Here is a 23,030-nt window from a genome sequence, read left to right on the forward strand (position 1 = left end):
TTTCAATCCAACACCATGAGGTTCATTTTACCCTTACCTGTTGTCACATTTGTAAATTGTTTCTCTGACACTGAAAAACCTACCTCACCCTTTTTTCATTAATATTTACTTATTTGCTCAATTAATCCACTTATCTGTTTAGTTTAACTGATTCCTGACTGATGTGCCACGAAGACAGCTGAATGGACATATATTGTAGGCAGGTGGAAATGTAGGTCTAGAGTTCAAACAAAGGTCCAGATGGAGAAACAGGTTTGTCTGTCAACTGCATATAGGTAAACAATGATAGAGAAGCCTTTGAATGAATTTGAGAAGAAACAGCCAGAGAAGAGAAATACCAGAAAAAATTAGAATAGCAGAAGCCAAGAGAGACAGATTTCAAGCCACAGTGACCAATTGTGTTAAGACTGAGAGATTCATTAAGGACAGGAAAGGCATCTATTGACTGTCACTATGTGGAGGACAGTGGTGACTTTGGCAGGAGTGGTTTGAATGGAGTGGTATGGGCAAAGGTCATAATGCAATGAACTGAATAAATAGGATATAAGAAAACAAAGAAAACAAATGTTTATTGTTCCCATCAGTGTCTTGGCTATGATTTAAAACAGAATCTGCTAACCAGAAGGGAATACAGGGTTGTGAGCAGAATGCAGTATGTTGTGTAAGCCAGATTGGTGCAGGTGGTAAGTAATGACACATCTTTACATCACTGTTCTTTGTAATGCTTAGCACTTAAAGACTGAACACTTAGCTAAGAGGAACCTTGGTGGTCATATACTCTAACATTATAAAAAAGAGAAAATGAAGCCCAGAAAGGAAAAGGGACATGTGCTCAAGGTTGGCCTGTAAAAATATTCAAATCATTGTATTGCCCTTAGATTTTTTTTATTACTCTTATTTCATAAAATAAGTACTATCATTTCTAGTACTTGATTTAATACTTGTAACTTTTAATACTTGTAACTTTTAAAAACTATTTTTTTTATTTATTTAGAGAGAGGGGAAGAGGTAGAAATAGGGGGATTGAAACATCAATGTGTGGTTGCCTCTCATGCACCCCCTACTGGGGGCCTGGTCTGCAACCCAGGCATGTGCCCTAACTGGGAATTAAACCAGTGACCCTTTGGTTTGCAGGCTGGCACTCAATCCAATGAGCCACACCAGCCAGGGCTATAAAATTTTATTTTGCAATACTTACAGTTTTACAGGAAGTTGCAAATAGTACAGAGTCCCATGTACCCTTCACCCAGTATCCCCCATTAATAAGAGCTTACATAAATATAGTACTACTTCAAAACTAACATATTGAAAATGGTATAATACTACTTACTAGATTGCAGAACTTATTTCATTTTTACATGTATTAATTTGTGGGTGTGTGTACATCTATGTAGTTTTAGTACAGGTATAAATTCACTAAATCAAGACCATAATCAAGGCACAAAACTGTTCCATCAGTACAAAGAAATTCCTTGTGTTATCCCTTTAACACATATATTCCACACCCCTCCAGTTCCTATGCCTGACAACTATTAATCTGTTCTTCATTTCCGTAATTTTGTCATTGCAAGGAAGTTATATAAATCAATTATACAGTATGTGACCTTTTGAGACTGCTTTTTAAAATATTCATCAGGATACCTTTGAGGGCCATCCAAGTTGCATGCGTCAACAGTCTATTCCTTTTGATTAAAGAGTAGTATTCCATGGTATGGGTGATTGGTGTTAATTCATTTAACTACTCAATTGCAGGACATGTGGGTTGCTTCCCGTTTTGGGCTATTTCAAATGAAAATGATAAGAACATTTGTGTACAGGTTTTCTTGCCAACACAGGTTTTTATTTCTCTGTGATAAATGTGTAGGAGTCAGATGGCTGGGTCATATGGTATATGTATGTTTAACTTTATTAAAATTTCATTTTACTTTCCAGCCATGTAGGAGAGATTCAGCTTGTATGCTCAACAGCATCTGGTATTTTAAAAATTTTTTCTTTAGCTGTTCTGATAAATATGTAGTAATAAATCACTGTGATTTTAATTTGTATTTCCTGATGACTAATGAAATTCAAGAACTTTTCCTGTGCTTACTTGCTATCCATATTATCCTCTTTAGTGAAATGTCTTTTGCTCATTTTCTAATTGGATTGTTGGTTTTTACTGTTATATATTCTACATTGATCAGATATATGGTTTGCAAATAATTCTCTGAATAACTTCGTCCTCTTAAATTTTTGCAGAGCGAAAGTTTTCATTTTGATAAAGTCAAACTTTTCCTTTTAGGATTGTGCTTTGGAGGTAAAGGCTGAGAAACTGTTGCTTAGCCCAAGATCATGAAAATTTTGCTATGATTTTAATTCTAAATTTTGTATAGTTTTACATGTTATAGATTTTGAGTTATTTTTTATATGAACTGCATTTTATGTCAAAGTTAATTTTTTGCCTTTGGGTGTCCAATTTTTCCAGCGTCATTTGTTGAAGTGACTATTCTTCCTCCACTGAACTGTTTTTGCATCTCTGTCAAAAATCAGTTGGTCACATACTATATCATCTTGCTTAATACTGCTTTATAGTGAGTCTTGAAGTCAGGTAATGTGAGTCCTTCCAACTTTTTCTTCAAAATTGATTTAGCTTATTTAATTTTATACTTGGATACGTTCATTTTTCCTATAGGGAAAGAAAAAAAAAATAGAGAAGAACTGTGGCTATGAGAAATTAGAGAAAATACAGCATTTATACTGCATATGCCTAGGGTAGTGGTTTGCCTTAGAATCAGCTGGGGAGTTCATGAAAATGCCTGGGTTCCACCTGGAGATGCAGTTTGACCTCCAAGTGATTCTGGTGCAAGTGGTTCTGGACTATATTTTAAAACATGAAAAATAATAATCTAAGGAGAAACAAAAACAAATCTAACACTTTGTCATTGATATTGAGATTGGGGCTCTTGTTGTTTACTTTCTTTATACTTCCTCCAGTTCCCACTGATTCCCAGTATGCAATAGGCCTGACTCTTTTCTGGAAACACACTTACTATTTGTGGTTACACATGGTAAGAATAATACAACAGAACTTTATAAAGTATGGTTTTTGTTATATTCTAAATCCTGAATACTTCTGGAAAAACACATTTATACTATAATGGAAGTTCCTAGGTAAATAGGATCTTCTTGATACAATTTTACTTTAGAATCAAATATGCTGGAATGCATCTATTTGGTTAGAAAGGCACTCACATAGATTCAACTTTGAGACATATCTCAGAATATATTTCAGAGATCAAGAAGGAAGACATAATCCTTGTGTACTTATTTATGTAACATAAACATCATAACTACAAAACTGAAACATTAAATACTTTTCTTCCTTCAGCTTATTCTAGAGAGTGCCTCTAAAAATGAATATAAATATTTCCAAGTTAAAAAAGGGGAAATAAAAATTTGAAATATACTCTCCCCAGAAATTGTATTACAGGTTACCCTTGCCAATGCACATTCCACAGCCTTTAAAAACAACCTTTAATATTCTCCTTAAATGATCTTGCAATGTCTTTTCTAAGCCAGTTACAGGTAGAGGGTTCTTTAAGCCCCAATGAAACTTTTAGGAAGACATCTTGTGTTTATTCCACACATAAAACTCATCCATTGGGATATAAAAAGAGATGCTCCATTGTCTGCCTACACATGAGATGCGTGAATTTTTGGACCATTGAAAAAAAATTTTTACCCCATTTTGTCTTCTCCTTTATTCTAGAGAAGAAAGTTCTTGCAGAAGCTCTTCCTTTTCTTGTTGCAGCTCCTGCAAATGTTGCTGATTTTGCTCCAGTCTGTCCTCCAACCACTGTAGGAGAGGCCCGCTGACTGCTGACATCTGACTGCACAGGTTCTTGGTAAACACTTCAATAGAAAAAACACATGAGATAATCCTCCACTGCCAGGAGCCCCTCAACTGTGAGCATAGAAAGAAGGAGATGGAGGAGGAAGTAGAAAAAGTGCAGTAAGTAGGTCTGGCAGATAATTTTGTACAGCCAGCCCGAGGAAAGCAAGAACAGCTGAGCAAAGTTACCTATTCTGAGGCATTCCTGAACGTCCCTGCATCTGTAGGCCAGAGGGAAGCCTAGCTAAGCAGAGAGCAGAAAATGACCAGCTCTTTACTCCTTTAGGCAAAAAGGCTATAAGAGCTATCTATAGAAGGGTTTCTTTTCCAAATCCTCAGCCCTTCCCACAGTATAAATGACAATAACTTCCTAGAGAGCTAGAACTCTGCCTTCTGTAACTTAGTTTTCCACAAGTCCAGTGGGAAAACTGCTTTGCAAATGTTATGTACACTGAAGAAATAAATACATTACTTTAACTCACTTGAAATCTTCTTTAAAATGAGGAAAAACCAGAGATGAAGAGTAAGAGAGTTTTATCATCTTTCATGCCTTACTATGATTGTTTAGCTTCATGGTGAGACAAGGATTTGATGGCACTCTAATTTTTTTAAACAAATTCCACCTAACAGAAGTATCTTTTTCTCTCTCATAGTACATGACTTACTGAAAATGACCACTGTAATATGGTGGGATATATCTCCCAAGATATGTGTGTATGTGTATGTGTGTGTACATGTGTGTATGTATACTTTAGAATAAAAATTGATTTTGGATGTTACTTTTTCCTCACATCAATATGCTATAGACCCCTTTCTGTTTCAGTAAAGATCTAGCTTTCCTTCTTAAGAGCTGTACAATATTCATTGGAATGGATATACCAATTTAATAAATCCTCTATTGATAGACATTTCAGTGGCATCTGTTTTTTTGCTATTATAAAGACTGCAGTTAATACCCTTTCAATTTATTTTTGTACCCTCGTCCTACAAAGTTTTGATGGATACATTTCTGGAAGTGGAGTTGCTATATACAAGTCCTTGCATATTTAAAAACTGATTATCCAGCATTTTCTAGATTATACTAAATTATACTTCCAGGAACAATACATGGGTATGTATGTTCACTTTTCTCAGTTTAATCTTTGCCAAAAAAATGTGAAAAACTAATAATTTTGTCTTAATCTATACTTTTTTAAAAAACTATTATGAGCAATTTGATTTTTCTATAGGAGTCTATAAAAGTCTTTAATTTTTATTTCTTTTCTTTCTGAGTTCAGGGTTTCAGATTATATTTAGGCCATTACCTCCTTAGAGTTTGAAAAATACCCTCTTATATTTTCCTCCCATATTTTTCCTTTTTTAAAAAGATTTTATTTATTTTATTTTTAGACAGGGGGGAAGGAAGGGACAGAGAGAGGGAAAGAAACATCAATGTGTGGTTGCCTCTTGTGCACCCCCTACTGGGGACCTGGCTCACAACCCAGGCATGTGCCCTGACTGGGAATGTAACCCACAGGTTCGCAGGCCAATGCTCAATCCACTGAGTTCGCAGGCCAGTGCTCAATCCACTGAGCCGCACCAGTCATGGCTGTATTTTTTTTTTCCTTTTAAAATGAGCTTTACAAAGGTGTAATTTACAGGCAATAAAATGAACCTATTTTAAATGTACAGTTCAGTAAGTTTTGGCAAGTGCACACACCTCATAACCACTTCTAGTCAAGGTACGGATCACCTCTATCAACCCACAGGCTCCTCTGCAAGTACCTTTGCAGTCAATGCACCTTCAGCTCTGGCTCCCACAGCTACTAATGTGCTTGCTGTCACCATAGAATAATTTTGCCTGTTCTTGAACTTCATATAAATGGAACTACAGAATATATAGCATTTTGTGTGGTGCTTCTTTCACTTGGCATACTGCTGTTATGATACATCCAGGTTGTTCATGTACCAGTAGTTTATACTTTTTGTTGCTGAGCAGTACTCGTTCTATGGATGGATCATACTTTGTCCATTCACCCACTGTCAGACACTTGGGTGTTTCCACTCTTTGGCTATTGTGAATAATGCTGCTATGAACATTCCTGTACATGTTTCTGTTTGAACACGTGCTTTCAACTCTTTGGGGTATATGCCTAGAAGAGGAGCTGGTGGGACATTTGGTCATTGTAATTGCTAACCCCTTTCCCAAAGTTGTTGTACCATATTTAACAGTAAAAGTTTAAATATAGCTGGAATTTATTTTTGTGTAGGAAGTTAGCTAGGAATCTGTTTCCCCCTAATGGAAATTGAATACATAGTAAGTCCATGAAGGTTAGGACTGTCGCTTTTGTTCAGGACTATGACCCAGTCCTAGAATAGTACCTAGCTGAGAGCAGGTACTCAAATGTTTCTTGAATGAATAAACTAAAAAATGGATCATCTCAATACTATTTAGTAAATAATTCATCCTTTTAAAATTGATTTGAAGTAATATCTTTCTTAAATATAAATTCATACACACACACATCCCTATTCCTTGGCTTGGTTCTACTGATTTGTCCCCTTTTGACTTAAATTACAATATTGTGGGGCTTTAGAGAATGGCAACATTTTATACAATGTCTGTCCAGAAAAAGTCCAGCAATTGTTAATAGAATGTTTTGCGCGACAATAACATAACCTGGCAGCCAAGGAGAGTAGACTTGAATGTGCATGCGTTAATGACAACTTCACTGTCCTACTCAGTGAGGGTGGTACTATGTAGCCATTGCATTCAAAATGATTGAGTAGAGCAATGAATTTGCATCAAATTTTGTGTTAGGCTTGAACATTCCTCCATGGAAACTATTCAGATGATTCAAAAGGTTTTTGGGTGTGATGCAATGAGTGTAGTGCAAATAAAAGTGTGGCACAAACACTTTAAAGATGGTCAAAAATCTGTTGAAAGTGATCCTTGTTCTGGAAGGCCTGCAAAAAGCAGAACACCTGAGAATGCTGAACATGTATGAGCTGCAATCAACAAAGATTGGCAGCTGACAGTGCAAGAACCAGAAGCTGATTGGGAGGTTACAAAAACTACTGTGTCCAAGATTTTGACTCAGGATCTTGACATTACACATGTGGCAAAATTCATTCTGCGGCTTCTGCTTCCAGAGAAGAAGTAATATTGTGCTGCAGTTGCTAGTGACTTGATTCAAACCTCTATCAGTGACCCAGATTTCCTCAAGAAGGTCATAACTGGAGGTGAATCGTAGATCTATGGCTATGATCCAGAAACGAAGGCCCAGTCGTTCCAATGGAAGTCACCTGGTTTCCATGCTCAAAGAAGGCGTGGCAAAGTCGCAGCAAGACCAAGACCATGTTAACTGTATTTTGATTGGGAAGGTGTTGCCCATCACAAGCATGCTGCTCCAGGCCAAACAATAAAAAATACTACCTCAGTGTTCTTCATCAGTTGAGAGATGTAATACAATGAAAATGGCTGTAGCTATGGGCAACTGGTGATTGGCAGCTTCATTACAACAACATGCCTGCTCATGCATCATGTATTGTTCAAGTTTTTTGGGAAACATCAAATCACCCAGGTGATTCAGTCCCCCTACAGCCCATATTTTGTACCCTGCAATTCCTGGCTTTTCTCAAAACTAAAATCACATTTGAAAGGGAAAGGATTTCAGACCATCAGTGAGTTTCAGGAAAAATACAACAGGGCAGCTGATGACAATTCCAACAAAGGATTTTGCAGAGTATTTTGAACAATGGAAGAGATGCCAAGAGAACTGTGTTAGGTCTCAAGGTGCTTACTTTGAAGGGGACTGAGGCGTCATTGTCCTATGTATAATGTTTCTTGTATCTTCTACCATAAATATTTCTATATTTCATAGTAAATGGCTGGAGACTTTCTGGACAGAGTTTGGTATATTACTAACTTTTAACTATTTGTCAGGTTTTACCTCCAGACAGAAATTATGGGACAAATATACTGAGCCATCTCTCGCTTCTTTTCTCTGCAAAGTAATTATCTGTAACATTTGAAAGCTTCCCCCTCTTCTTCACTGGTGACTCTGTCAGCCACTGGGGAAGACTGGACAGAATGGCCTGAGAGTCAGGGTTAGAGAAGAAGTGTGGGTGTATAGCTGTGTATGTTGCCAAAAAGTAATTTTATGTATTGTATTGAGCTTGCTGTTCCTTGCACTTGTATAGGTATTCCTTCTATATTTATTGGCATAAAACAATTTCCTCCCTCATACCCTCTCTTTCATCTGTCTGTCTGTCCATCCATGTCTTTCAACTCCCACCACAATAGGATGGTAGTGCTGTGCTAGAACCAAGTTAGACTACCTCATGAAAGCCAACTGTTGAAACTTCAGAAAGTTTGTGATCTGACTGAGGCCATGTTAGTGCTTTGAAATGAGCCATGGAGGGATATTATACCATGGAAACAGGCAAAACCACCAAATCAAAGCCCTCCCTGCTCCCTGAGAACTGGTTATTAAACATGTACCAGCATACTGCTGAGGAGGTCTATCATAAAACTTGTTCCTGTCTTTCCTCCAGTCCAGGGCATTCAATAGAAAAGTTGGAAGTAGGATTAATGAATGGCAAAGCTTTGGGAAGTGAAACTTGAGGATAACTTGTACTCATCACTTCAGTCACTGAAACAAAATTTACTCCTATCACCTTAGTATTTCAGAGAATACTGCTTATACTCAAGAAAAAAATATCTTACCTGAGCCATTATGGATCTTGGTCACTGAATCCAGATGTGTAAGACTAAAGGGATAAAATAGTTTAGGTTAGTAACAAAGCAGCAGTGAAGGGTCATGGATTATATAACAAAATGATAAACTGCCCCAGACCTCTGCCAATCTGGATTAGATGAATATGTATACTTTAAATTCCCATTATTATTCAATTTTTCACGATTTTTGAGAAGTGACTCTATTCAGAACTTTGATGTAATTCAAAGAGATGATGTTGAAATTACTGTCTCACTGAAGCCTTCGCATAGTATTGGGCAAGACCCAGTGCTTGGCATCAGGGCTACTAAGATATTGTAATTTATTACTTTTTTACATCCAAAAACGTGTCTTTGCCCTTGGAGGATCCAAAGTGCAGCAGGAGATGAACAAACGTTAACACTGTTTTCATACAGTGTGAGAAACACTGTGTTTGAAGACCGCTGTAGTCCATTCTCACAGCATTCTCACAGAGAGGGAAAAGGAAAGTGTGCTCAAGAGTTCAGCTGCTAAGATGAAAGGACAGAAGAGGTCAATTGAGACTGGGATCTAGAAGTGGAGAAGAGGAGCAAGGAAAGTTTCTACCTGTGAATCCTTCTATATGCATCCTGCTCCTCTTGGCAAAGTATCTTGGGCAGCTCAACTGCTGATTCAAGGCACACTTTCCCAATGGTTACATGAGGTACAATGTGGATTGGGATTTCAATTCTCTCATACCTGAAAGACAATCAACTCAAGTAAGTTTTTTGTTTCCAACTTTCTTGAGTTATAACTGGCAAATAGGAATCACATATATTTAAGGTTTACAAATTGATATTTTGACACACATTGTGAAAAATGATTACCTCATTCAAGCTAATTAACATATTCATCAACTCACATAATTACCATGTTTGTGGTGAGAACACTTAAGATTTACTTTCTTAGCAAAATGCAAGTTTTAATACAGTATTGTTATCTTTAGTCACCGTGTTGTACATTAGATCTCCAGAAATCATCCTGAAACTTTGTACCCTCTAACCAACACTTCCTCAGCTTCTCCTCCACCAACCCACCCCTGGCAACCACCATTCTACTCTCTGCTTCTATGAGTTTGACTATTTTAGATTCCACATATACGTAAGATCATATGATATTTGCCTTTCTGTATCTGGCTCATTTCACTTAGCATAATGTTCTCCAGGTTCATCTATGTTGATGAAAATGGCATGTATATACTCATACATACACACATATCCCATTTTCTTTATCCATTTGTCCACTGACAGACATTTAGGTTGTTTTAGTATCTTAGCTATTGTGAATAATGCTGCATGAGCACAGGAATGCAGATATCATTTTTTTTATCTTTTTTTAAAGATTTTATTTATTTTTAGAGAGGGAAGGGAGAGAGAAAGAGAGAGAGAGAAACATCAATGTGCGGTTGCTGGGGGCCATGGCCTGCAACCCAGGCATGTGCTCTGACTGGAAATCGAACCTGCGACACTTTGGTTCGCAACCTGTGCTCAATCCACTGAGCTATGCCAGCCAGGGAAGAATGCAGATATCATTTTCAGATCCATATTTAATTTCCTTTGGATATGTACCAAGAAGTGGCTCAGTTTTTAATGCTCAGTTGTCATAATCAGAAGTTTAATCTATAGTTTTAATAGAAATTTGGGGATATGGCATGCTTCAAAGGTTAAACATTCCTATAATTCATTTCAGTAGCTCAGCTTCAAAGTGGACAGAGTTCAAACTGAATCCATCTGGGGAGGAAATTGGAAGTACATTTGCACAGTCAGTATACTCTAATCTCACAGAAAATCTGAGGCCACTTCTACAAACTTAACAGAAGCTTTGGGACCTCAAGGTCCTTATGTTTGTTCCCCAGACCAGGTAATAGCAAATTAATATTGTTTTTGGTCAGGAAGTTGCCAGTGGGATTGAACACTGATCACAAAGCCTGAGGAAGAGGAACTGCAGACTCTTTGATGACTCCATTAGATTCAGTATGTAGGTGGGGTTACTCATCTAAATGTTTACTTGTGCTAACTCAGCGTTCACCAGTGGCACTTACTTCCCATTCTCTTCCCTGGGGCGGGGGGAGTAAGAAATTCACAATCCCTTGCATTTTCATGCTATGTGGGAGAATTGGCTTTGCTTACAACTAAGGCCAACCAATCCACCTTCACCTACTTCTCGCCCCAAATACACCTAAACTCAACCTGCTAGTGGGTTCACTGTAGCATCCAGGTTGAGGGCTTCTGGCACTGTGAGACCCCATTGGCACACTGCGATACAGCAGCATAAAATCTAGCTCTCCTCTCTTTCTTTCCCACCCAGCAGAATGTGTCTGGGCCCATACCACAATCCAGATGGAACACAAATGATGGAGGATTATAAACACCCTCCCTACATCTAAGTAGTCAAAGAGAAACTCATGAAAGAGTATGCCATAGCTGCTTGTGGTTTGCAGAAGGTTCTTTAAAGTAATACACTGTGACTATTATTCTGATTTCCCAGAAATCCCGAAGAAGTCAATCTGCTATTGCTGTTAGTCTGCTTAGCAGTGTTTCCCACTGAGTTTGTCAGAACCAATGAGCAGTAATGGTTCCAGTGGTCCACTGAGACTGAATATACATCTTCATAAACTCCTAGTGGAAAGAGCTAGAACTTCTGCCAGTTTATTCAAAACTACAGTCTCAGGACTTTGGTAGGCAGAGACCCAAAGTTTAGTAGGGAATCTCCTTCTGCTAATGAACTAGATGGTTAAGACCAATCATCCTGTTGAGAGCAACTAAAGTAGCTGGACGGAATAAAATAGCATCTTTTGGAAGTTACTAGGTAACCCAAAGCAGCAAGTAATTGTGGGGTCAAGATCTGGGAAAGGAGGAAAATTCAGAGATGAGCCTGACATTCAGTGACAGTATTCCTAGAAAAGCATTTTCTGGTTTCAGAGAAGGAAGCTTACTGGCTGGGAAAGTTGAAGATAATTTCCCAAAAGGGCTTACAGGTGTTGGGTGACAAAATAGGCATTCAGGGCTTGTCAGATGGGAGAGGCCATGGCAAATTGCTTCCAGGCTTTGGATTAGGACCTTAACAGAATATGTACTAAGAGTACAATTGGAGGTGGCTAACTTTGAATCATCCCAATTCCTAAATGGATTAATATGAGCTGATAATTCTGCTACCAGTTATGATGTAGTTTACCAAAGACCATTATAACCTCCAAAATAACAAGAAAACAGACAAAACAAAAAAATGTGGATTTTTAAAAAGACTCCAGAGAACTGTGGATATCAAGATAAATCTAAATGAACTACATTCCTGAGAAAAACAATGATATGAGTAGAGACCAGTGGCTGCTCTCCTCCCTGGGGATATCTGTGTTGTTTGGGGACACAGAGTGAGGCTTGTCACACACAGATGAATGTTGCTGGGCTAGGAGAAATGTAATGGGGCTTGTAATAATCGTGGGATAGTGTGATGAACTGATATATGGAGAAGCCTAAAAAACAGTCGGTTCTCTCCTCCTGCTGATTTTACCCCACAGGCAGGACTTGCTGAAAATATAGACACATAGGAAGCTGGGACCTGAGCTAGAACACAGAAGGATACTCATAATTTAATGTTGGTTAGACCTAAAGTTGCTGCTAAGAGCTGGGAACTGGAATACACCTAGGACAGATCTCACCCTGTGCAAAAATTCCAGCAAAATGAAAGTAAAACAGAAAATAACAAAAGTACCAACACAGCTCTGACACAGCTAACTTTTGGTTGGATGAGTGATGTGATGAGTCTCCCATTCTAGTTGTTTGATAGGGGAATGGGCATGACCTCTCTGGGGAATAGTAACATTTAGTCTAATCTCCATGGTAATTTTAATTGCTCTGCCATAAAAGGCTTAAAAGGAGAAATGAGGAAATATGAAAATATTACAAATGATCAGAGAAAAAATCCATAGAGGAAGATGCACAGATGACATGGATATTGGAATTACTAGACAAGGAATTTTAAAATAACTATTAATATGTGTTAAGAAATTAGAAGGGAAGATGGACAAAAATGGATGGAAAAAAATGAAGAATTTCAACACAGAAATACAAGCTCCAAAAAGGAACCAAATGGGGTGAACGTGAGCAAGATGGTAGACTAATGAGCTTCAGGACCTCACATTGACACAGAATCACTGAGTTAACAATGACATATAGAACACAACATCTTCAAGAGAACTCTAGAGATCAACTGAGAAGTTATAGCACCCAGACCAGTATAAAACCAAGAGGAGATCCCAGTGAAGGGTACAAAAATTCATGGTACCCTGCATGCCTCTTCATGCCCATCCCCCTATCTGACGTAGCATGGCAAAACTGGGAAGAAACCTCCCATAATGTGGATCCTCTCTCAGGATGGAAACAAAAGAGTAGACCTTGCATCTAACATTCTTGCTTGTCTGGGAACTACCCAAGGGACTGGATTTTTAGTGGCCTTGCTTGGAAGCCACTGAAAAGAAACACAACCACTGCTGCATGTTAGAGCTGTAGTTCCATAGACACAGGCCAAGCAGAGCAAGAGGTTACAGGCTTCTGAGAAGAAGCAGGGACAAAATCATTAGGGAACTTTATTTTGGCTTCCTTAGGGAATTTGAGACAACTAAAAGCACATGCACAAGCACAGAGATGTATCCTTAAAATGGTTTGAGAGGTCCTAGAATCTCTAGCTAGACTGATCATTGAAGGTCTTCCTCTGCATAAAGCCAGTCCATGAAGACAGATGGTTGCTATTCAAATGCCCAAACCTCAATAACAAAACATCACAAAGCATATGAAGAAAACAAGGAAACGTGTCCCAATCAAAGAAACAAAACTCTAGAAACTGACCCTAAAGAAATGTAAATCTATGAGCTTCCCGAAAAAGAATTAAAAATAACTGTCATAAAGATTCTCAGTGAGTAAAAAGAGAACAAAGATAGACAACTGAATAAAATTATGAAAACAATGCATGAACAAAATGACAACATCAAAAACCAGAAACTATTAAAAAGAACCAAACAGAAATTCTGGAGTGGAAAAACACAATAAATTGAATGAAAAAAATTCATTAGAGGGGCTCAACAACAGACTTAATAAGGCAGAAGAAAGAATTAGTCTTGAAGACTCTGGTCAAGATGGTGGCATGAGTAGACATGGTTTGCCTCTTCACACAACCACATCAAAATCACAACTAAAATATACAACAATCATCACTCAGAACTGTCAGAAATCGAGTTGAATGAAAGTGTGACAACTACAGAATTAAAGGAAACCACACCCATCCAGATTGATAGCAGGGGCATTAAGGTGGAACAGCCTGGTCTTTGACCCACATGTGGTGGATAAAAATTCAGGAGGGATATCTTAGGAACGAGGAGACCAAGGCCCCTCAGCCCAGGATTCCAGTGCCAGGAAGATAAGTCCTCACAACTTCTGGACACAAAAACCAGGGCAGATTGAGTCAGTGGAAGAAACTGCTGGATAACCAAGCAGTTCCTCTTAAAAAACCCACACACAGACTGACCTACTCAGATTCACTCCCTCTGAGTTCCAGCACCAGTAGTACACAGGGAGAAACTGAGTGTCTGGCATCTAGGTGAGCAGAGGCCATTGTCCCTTTTCTAAACCCTCTTCCCACAGAGCCAGCAACCTGATACCATATCTGAGACTCCATCAACCTGGCTAACAGCATTTGATGTGCCTTGGAGATCCCCAGAGATTCTGTCCCACTGAGGTTATGGGACCACCCAAGCTGCTTTTCCACATGAAGGCTGGTCCTGGCTCATGCTTCATAACTTCCTAAATCCTCTCAAACAAAGAACAGTTGGCCTCAGTGAGCCCCAGGCCTGACACCAGAAGCAGCCAGCCTAGATTCACAGCTTGGCTTCACCTGGGAATTTGAAAGCCAAGCACCAGTAACAGCCATCTCAGATTGCTTTATAGCACAGGCAGGGTGGCCTCAAGCAAAACACAGGTGGAGATTGACCTTGACCTACACCAACTGGGAAATCCCAGGGTCAGTGCATCCAGATGACAGCTACAATTCAAATTAGAGTACCACCACCTTGTCCCTGCACAACTGATCCTCCACAGAAGGTGGAGGTTGGTGGGAAATAGTCACAGCCAATCCTTGTAGCTCACTGGCCTAGGTAAATTCCTCCCATTGATCTGCCAATAGCAACCAAGGCTCAACTACAAGAGAAGGGTGTTCTCAGCCTACACAGAGGGCACACTTTGAGTACCTAGCTTGGGTGATAGGGAAGGCTGTGCTACTGGACCCTACAGGGCACCTACTACATTAGTCCATACTAACAAGACAAGGAGTCCAAAAAGCTCTACCTCATATATAAAACAAACACAGGGAGGCTGCTAAAATGAGGAGACAAAGAAACATGGCCCAAATGAAAGAACAGATCAAAACTCCAGAAAAGGAGCTAAATGGAGACAAGCAATCTATTAGATGCAGAGTTTAAAACACTGCTTATAAAGAAGCTCAAGGAACTTAGTGAGCGCCTCAGCGGCATAAAAAAGGCCCAGTCAGAAACGAAGAATATACTAATTGAAATAAAGAATAATTTATAGGGAAACAACATTTGAATGGATGAAGCGAACAATCAAATCAATGATCTGGAACACAAGGAAGTAAAAAGCAACCAATCAGAACAACAAAAAGAAAAAAAATCCAAAAACATGAGGATAGTATAAACAACCTCTAGGACAACTTCAAGAGGCTCAACATTCGCATCATAGTGTGCCAGAAGAAGAAGAGAAAGAGGAAGAAAGTAGAAATCTATTTGAAAAAATAATGAAAGAAAATGTCCCTAATTTGGTGAAGGAAATAGACAGGAGAGTCCAGGAAGCACAGTCCCAACAAATTGGATGCAAAGAGGTCCACTCCAAGACACATTGTAATTAAAATGTCAAAGGTTAAAGAAAAAGAGTCTTGAAAGCAGCAAGACAAAATAAGTTAGTTATCTACTGGGGAAATCCCATAAGACTGTCAAATGATTTCTCAAAATAAACTTTGCGGGCTACAAGGGATTGGCAAGAAATATTCAAAGTCATGAAAAGTAGGGACCTACAGCCACAATTGCTCTACCTAGCAAAGCTATCATTTAGAATCAAAGGGCACATAAAGAGCTTCGCAGACAAGAACACACACACACACACACACACACACACACACGAGAAATAAGATGATCAAAACTATGAAGAATAAAATGGCAAACAATACAAATCTATGAACAATTGAATCTAAAAACAAACTAAGCAAGCAAGAAAAACAGAGTCATGGATACAGACAGTGTTTTGATGGTTGCCAGATGGGAGAGAGGTGTGGGGGAATAGGTGAAGAAGTGAAGGAATTAAGAAGTCCAAATAGGTAGTTACAGAATGACCACAGAGATATAAAGTACAGTATAGGAAATGGAATAACCAAAGAACTTATACAAATGACCCATGGACATGAACAAAGGCGGGGGGATTCCCTGAGGGAGCGGGAGGTGCTAGTTGGAGGATGGCAAAGGAGAAAAATTGGGACAACTGTAATAGCGTAATCAATAAAATGTAACTTAAAAAAGATAAGCCCCAACTAAATTCTGTCTATAAGAAACTAATTTTAGCCCTGGCTGGCGTAGCTCAGTGGATTGAGCGCGGACGGGGAACCAAAGTGTCCCAGGTTCGATTCCCAGCCAGGGTACATGCCTGGGTTGCAGGCCATAACACCCCAGCAACCGCACATTGATGTTTCTCTCTCTCTGTCTATCTCCCTCCCTTCCCCTCTAAAAATAAACAAATCTTTAAAAAAATAAGTAAATAAAATCTTTTAAAAAATTTAAAAAAAGAAACTAATTGTATGTGTAAGGTTACAATTAGGCTGAAAATATGGAAAAAGATATTCTACGTAAATAATAACCAAAAGAAAGCAGGGCTATCTGTACCAAAGCAAACAAAATGGACTAAGTCAAAAACTTAAAAGGGACAAAGACTATACCAGAATAAACTATACGTCACAATGCCATAAAAATCCTAGAGGAAATCATAGGCAGTAAAATTTCAGATATCTCATATAGCAACATTTTTGGTGCTATATCTCCTAGGGCAAAAGAAACAAAAGAAAAAATAAACAAATGGGACTACATCAAATTAAAACACTTCTGTACAGCTAAAGAAACCATCATACAAATGAAAACGGAACCCACTATATGGTAGAACATATTTCCCAATGATATATAGGACAAGGGTTTGATCTGCAAAATTTATAAAGTACTTACATGACAACACCAGGAAGACAAACAATCCAACAACAAAAAAAATGGTCAAAGGACCTAAATGGACACTTCTCCAAGAAGGACATACAGATGTCCCAGGGACTCAAGAAAAAATGCTCAACATCACTAACAATCACAGAGATGCATATTAAAACCACACTGAGATATCATCTCACACCTGCCAAAATGGCCATCAATAATCAACAAACAAGCACTGGAGAGGATGTGAAGAAAAGGAAACCCTAGTACATATATGGAAAACAATATGAAATTTCCTCAAAAAATTAAAAATGGAACTGGCTTTTGACGTAGCAATTCCATTGCTGGGAATATACCCTAAGAATCCCAAAACACCAATTCAAAAGAATATATGTTCATAGCAGTGCTATTTACAAATAGCCAAGATTTGGAAACAGCCTAAGTGCCCATCAGTAGATGAGTGGATTAAAAACTGGAACATTTACACAATGGAATACTACTCAGCAGTAAAAAAAGAAGGAATTTGTAGCCTTTGTGACAGCATGGATGGAACTGGAGACTATTAAGCTAAGTGAAATAAGCTAGCTGGTGAAAGATAAATACCATATGATCTTACTTATAAGTGGAATCTAATGAACAAAATAAGCTAACCAGAAAAATAGGACCAGAGACATAGAAACATGGAACAGACTGACAGCTGTAAGAGGGGAGGGTTTGGGCAGGGACTGGTTAAAAGAATGTGAAAGGATTAGTCAAAGAACATATATGAATGGTGAGGACTGACATGCACAGTGGACATGCACAATGGTGAGAACTGACCTGGGGTGGGGGACGGGCTTGGTGGAAGGGGGCAAACTGGGAAAAATTGAGACAACAGTGGACTTCCCGCCAAAATGGAGGTGTAGATAGATACACTGCTTCCTCAACAACTAAAAGAAGAACAACAAATTTTAAAACAAAAAACAACAAGAACTGTCAGAAAATCAAAATGTATGGAAGTCCGAAAACCAAGGAGTTAAAGAAGAAACATTCACCCAGACTGGTAGGAGGGGCAGAGATGGGCAGCTAGGGTGGTCAGGACTCACGGCAAGGCAGTGGCTGGAAGACCAGGGTGAGGGCAGTGGCACCTGGCAGACCAGGTGAGGCAGCAGCTAAAGGAGCAGGCATTCCATATTTGCATGCAGATAAATCAGGAGGAACAACTGAGAAGCCAGACAGACCACATAACCCAGGGTTCCAAAGCAGGGAAATAAAGCTTCAAAGACTCTGACTGAAAACACCTGTGGGGCTTAAGGTGCCAGGAGAAACTCCCAGCCTCAAAGGAGAGTTCATTGGAGAGACCCACAGGGTCCTAGAACATACACAAAACCACCCACCCAGGAATCAGCAACAAAAGGGCCCAATTTGCTTGTGTGTAGCCGGGGAAGTGACTGAAAGCCAACCAAGAGCCAAGCAAGCTGTACTGTTCCCTGTCTGACCCCTCCCCTACATACAGTGCCACAACACAGCTACATGGCTTGCTCCACCCTGGGGAATACCTAAGACTCTGCCCTTACTACAAAACATGTGGGATGAGACAAAAAATATATAGCCCAAATGAAAGAACAGATCAAAGCTCCAGAAAAAATACAACTAAGCAACAAAGAGATAGTCAACCTATCAGATGCACAGTTCAAAACACTGGTAATTGGGATGCTCACAGAAACGGTTGAGTATGGTCCCAAAATAGAGGAGAAAGTGAAGGCTATGAAAAGTAAAATAAAGGAAAATGTACAGGGAACCAGCAGTGAAGGGAAGGAAATACAGACTCAAATCAATGGTTTGGAGCAGAAGGAAGAAATAAACATTCAACCAGAACAGAATGAAGAAACAAGAATTCAAAAATATGAAGAGAGGCCTAGGAACCTCCAGGACAACTTTAAACGTTCCAACATCCAAATCATACAGGTGATAGAAGGAGAAGAACAACAGCAAGAAATTGAAAACTTATTTGAACAAATAATGAAGAATTTCCCCAATCTCATGGAGGAATTAGACTTCCAGGAAGTCCAGGAGGCTCAGAGAGTCCCAAGGAAGTTGGACCCAAGGAAGCACACACAAAGGCACATCATAATTATATTACCCACAATGAAACATAAGGAAAGAATCTTAAAAGCTGCAAGAGGAAAGGAGACCGTTGCCTGCAAAGGAATTCCCATAAGCCTACCAGCTGATTTCTCAAAAGAAACCTTACAGGCAAGAAGGGGCTGGAAAGAAGTATTCCAAGTCATGAAAGACAAGGACCTACATCTGAGATTACTCTGTCCAGCAAAGCTTTCCTTTAGAAAGGAAGGGCAGATCAAGTGCTTGCCAGATAAGGTCAAGTTAAAGGAGTTTATCATCATCAAGCCCTTATTATATGAAATGTTAAAGAGACTTATCTAAGAAAAAGAAAATCAAATATATGAACTGTAAAATGACAACAAACTCACAACTATCAACAACCAAACCTAAAAAAAAGGCCAAAAAAAAAAATCAAACTTAGGAAACAACTGGAACAGGAACAGAATCAGAAATGGAGATCACATGGAGGGTTACCAACAGGGGAGGGGGAGGAGGAGAAGGAGAAGGAGAAAGGAGGATAAGGTACAGGGAATAAGTAGCATAAATGGTAGGTAGAAAATAGAAAGGGGGGTTAAGAATAGTATAGGAAACAGAGAAGCCAAAGAACTTGTATGTACTCCCCAAGGACATGAACTAAAGGGAGGGAATGCAGGTGGCAGGGGGTGTACAGAGTGGAGGGGAATAAAGGGGGGAAATGAGGCAACTGTAATAGCATAATCAATAAAATATATTTAAAAAAACTTCAGCCCTGGCTGGCGTAGCTCAGTGGATTGAGCGCGGGCTGCAAACCACACATCGCAAGTTCGATTCCCAGTCAGGGCACATGCCTAGGTTGCAGGCCATGGCCCCCAGCAACTGCACATTGATGTATTGATGTTTCTTTCTCCCTCCCTCTCTCTCTCTCTGTCTCTCTCCCTCTCTCTCTCCCCCCTTCCCTCTCTAAAAAATAAATAAAATCTTTTTTTTTTAAAGAAACCTTAAAAAAAAAACCTTCAATGAATGCATTGGAAGATTAAATCAACAATATACCTGAGAAATTAGAACAAAAACAGAGACAGAAAATATGACTTAAAAGGGTCACTGTGGTCAACCTAGGACCTTTAATATCTGACTAATAGTACCAGAAAGAGAAAGGAAATACAGGGGAAGGAATTATCAAGGGACAGAGAAAAGTAACATGTATCTTTTAAAAGGGCCATTCAAACTTCCAGCCAACATGGAGGCATAGGTAGACACATTGTGCCTCCTAACACAACCAAAAGAAGGGCAACAACAAATTTAAAAAGAAAAAACAACCAGAACTGACAGGAAATCGAACTGTATAGAAGTCTGACAACCAAGGAGTTAAAGAAGGAATATTCATCCAGACTGGTAGGAGGGGTGGAGACGGGCAGCCAGACAGAAAGTACTCTTGGCAAGACAGCAGCTGCAGGATCGGGGTGGGCAAGGCGGTGGACTGCAGACTGGGTGGTCCCATATTCACACGCAGATAAATTGGGAGGACCAACTGGGGAGCAAAGACAGACTACACAACCCAGAGCTCCGATGCAGGGAAATAAAGCCTCAAACCTCTGATTGAGAACACCTGTGGGGGTTGAGGCTGCAGTGGGAGAAACTCCCAGCCTCACAGGAGAGTTCATTGGAAAGACCCACAGGGTCCTAGAATTTACACAAACCCACCCACCCAGGAATCAGCACAAGGGTCCAATTTGATTGTGGGTAGCGGGGGAAGTGACTGAAAGCCGGCAGAGAGCTGAGCAAGTGGCATTGTTCCCTCTCGAACCCCTTCCGTACATACAGTGTCATAACACAGCGATGTGGGTCACCCCACTTTGGTGAACACCTAAGGCTCTGCCCTTACTACATAACAGGTGCACTGAGACCAAAAAAAAAAAAAGCCCCAAATGAAAGAACAGATCAGAGCTCCAGAAAAAATACAACTAAGCGATAAAGAGATAGCCAACCTATCAGATGCACAGTTCAAAACACTGGTAATCAGGATACTCACAGAATTGATTGAATAGGGTTGCAAATTAGATTTTAAAATGAAGGCTATGCTAAGTGAAATAAAGGAAAACATACAGGGAACCAACAGTGATGGGAAGGAAACCAGGACTCAAATCAATGGTGTGGACCAGAAGGAAGACAGAAACATTCAACCAGAACAGGATAAGAAACAAGAATTCAAAAACATGAGAAGCTTAGGAACCTCCAGGACATCTTTAAACATTCCAACATTAGAATCACAGGGGTGCCAGAAGGAGAAAAGTAAGAGCAAGAAATCGAACATTTATTTGAAAACATAATGAAGGAGAACTTCCCCAATCTCTCAAAGGAAACAGACTTTCAGGAAGTCCAAGAAGCTCAGAGAGTCCCAAAGAAGTTGGACCCAAGGAGGAACACACCAAAGCACATCATAATTACATTACCCAAGATTAAAGATAAACAGAGAATCTTAAAAGCAGCAAGAGAAAAAGGAGACAGTTACCTACAAAGGAGTTCCCATAAGACTGTCAGCTGATTTCTCAAAAGAGACCTTGCAGGCAAGACGGGGCTGGAAAGAAGTATTCCAAGTCATGAAAGGCAAGGACCTACACCCAAGATGACTCTATCCAGCAAAGCTATCATGTAGAATGGAAGGGCAGACAAAGTGCTTCCCAGATAAGGTCAAGTTAAAGGAGTTCATCATCACCCAGCCCTTATTGTATGAAATGTTAAAGAGACTTATCTAAGAAAAAGAAGATAAAAATATGAAGTGTAAAATGACAACAAACTCACAGTTATTAACAACCAAACCTAAAACAAAAACAAACTAAGCTAACAGCTAGAATAGGAACAGAATCACAGAAATGGAGATCACATGGAGAGTTATCAACAGGAGAGTGGGTAGGGACAGAGGGGGAAAAGGTACAGAGAATAAGTAGCATAAATGGTAGGTAGAAGATAGACAGAGGGAGATTAAGAATAGTATAGGAAATATAGAAGCCAAAGCACTTATATATATGACCCGTGGACATGAACTAAAGTGCGGGAATGCGGGTGGGAGGGGGTGTACAGGGTGGAGGGGAATAAAGGGGGGGAATGGGACAACTGTAATAGCATAATCAATAAAATACATTTAAAAAAGAATAGAGAAAAGGACATGACACATCTGTTCTACTAATTTAGTGGACATGGACAGAAAAAGTCATGAGAGATGAAGCTGTTAATGTATCACTTTATGTTGGGGCATGAAGTCCATGCCAGAGAAGTATATTGGGTCCTGGCTGTTGTGGCTCAGCGGACTGAGTGCTGGCCTGCAAACCAAAGGGTTGTCAGTTCTCAGTCAGGACACATGCCTGGGTTGCAGGCCAGGTCTCCAGTTGGGGCCATGTGAGAGGTAATCACACATGGATGTTTCTCTCCCTCTCCTTCTGCTTCTCTTCCCCTCACTCTAAAAATAAATAAATAAAATCTTTTTTAAAAAAGTATATTGGCTAAGTGAAGGTGAGCACTGACTATGAATAGAAGGACTGCTGCCCTGACTCTTAAAACCAGCACAACACCAGGAAGTCTTTCTCTTCAGCATAAGGTTGTTTACATCACCTCCCCAACACTGCAGATGCCATCTTATGGAGTCAAACATCAGGAGAAAGGGAAGCAACTAAAGGATTGGGAAATTATCCCCCGGAGTGATTTAAACTTGGAGGATCTTTAAATTATGGGATTGGATTGAATTATAAATAGTATTTCTTCTTCCCAGGTAGTAGGTAGGTTATGGATTGTTCTACCTGGGGATACAGGAAAATAACAATAGTAGAGAATTTCCCAGAGCTGAAGGAGAAGTGCTGTCTGATCTGCCAATTTCAATCATAGAATAACCACAACTTAGCTGTATCATAGAAAGTTTCACAACCTCAAGAATACAGAAGTTCTTAAAAGCTGTCAGAGAAGGAAAAAAAAGTCCCCTACAAAAGAATAAGAATTGGACTGGTTGAATCATCAACAACACTGGATGTTTAAAAACAATGAAATGATGCCTTTAAGGTTCTGAGAGGGAAAATGCTGATATAGAATTCTTTCTCCATTAAGGTTA

The 23,030-nt window shown here is 39.4% G+C and overlaps 1 protein-coding gene across 1 annotated transcript in view; it reads right to left on the reverse strand.

Annotated features, from left to right (window-relative positions):
* Window positions 1–1,164: 1,164 nt before the first annotated feature.
* The window catches only part of BRCC3 (BRCA1/BRCA2-containing complex subunit 3), a 57,787-nt gene continuing 35,921 nt past the window's right edge, over window positions 1,165–23,030 (reverse strand). Inside the window, exons 8-11 of the mRNA XM_045817391.1 lie at window positions 9,175–9,306; window positions 8,580–8,623; window positions 3,722–3,891; window positions 1,165–2,665 (exon numbers count right to left, since the gene is read on the reverse strand). Of these exons, the coding sequence (XP_045673347.1) occupies window positions 3,740–3,891; window positions 8,580–8,623; window positions 9,175–9,306 (328 nt within the window). The 3' untranslated portion in view covers window positions 1,165–2,665; window positions 3,722–3,739. The remainder of the gene's footprint in view (window positions 2,666–3,721; window positions 3,892–8,579; window positions 8,624–9,174; window positions 9,307–23,030) is intronic.

This window comes from Phyllostomus hastatus, unplaced genomic scaffold, assembly GCF_019186645.2.
Source record: "Phyllostomus hastatus isolate PE091 unplaced genomic scaffold, TTU_PhHast_1.1 phas_scaffold_255, whole genome shotgun sequence".
In the NCBI taxonomy this organism is placed as follows: domain Eukaryota; kingdom Metazoa; phylum Chordata; class Mammalia; order Chiroptera; family Phyllostomidae; genus Phyllostomus; species Phyllostomus hastatus.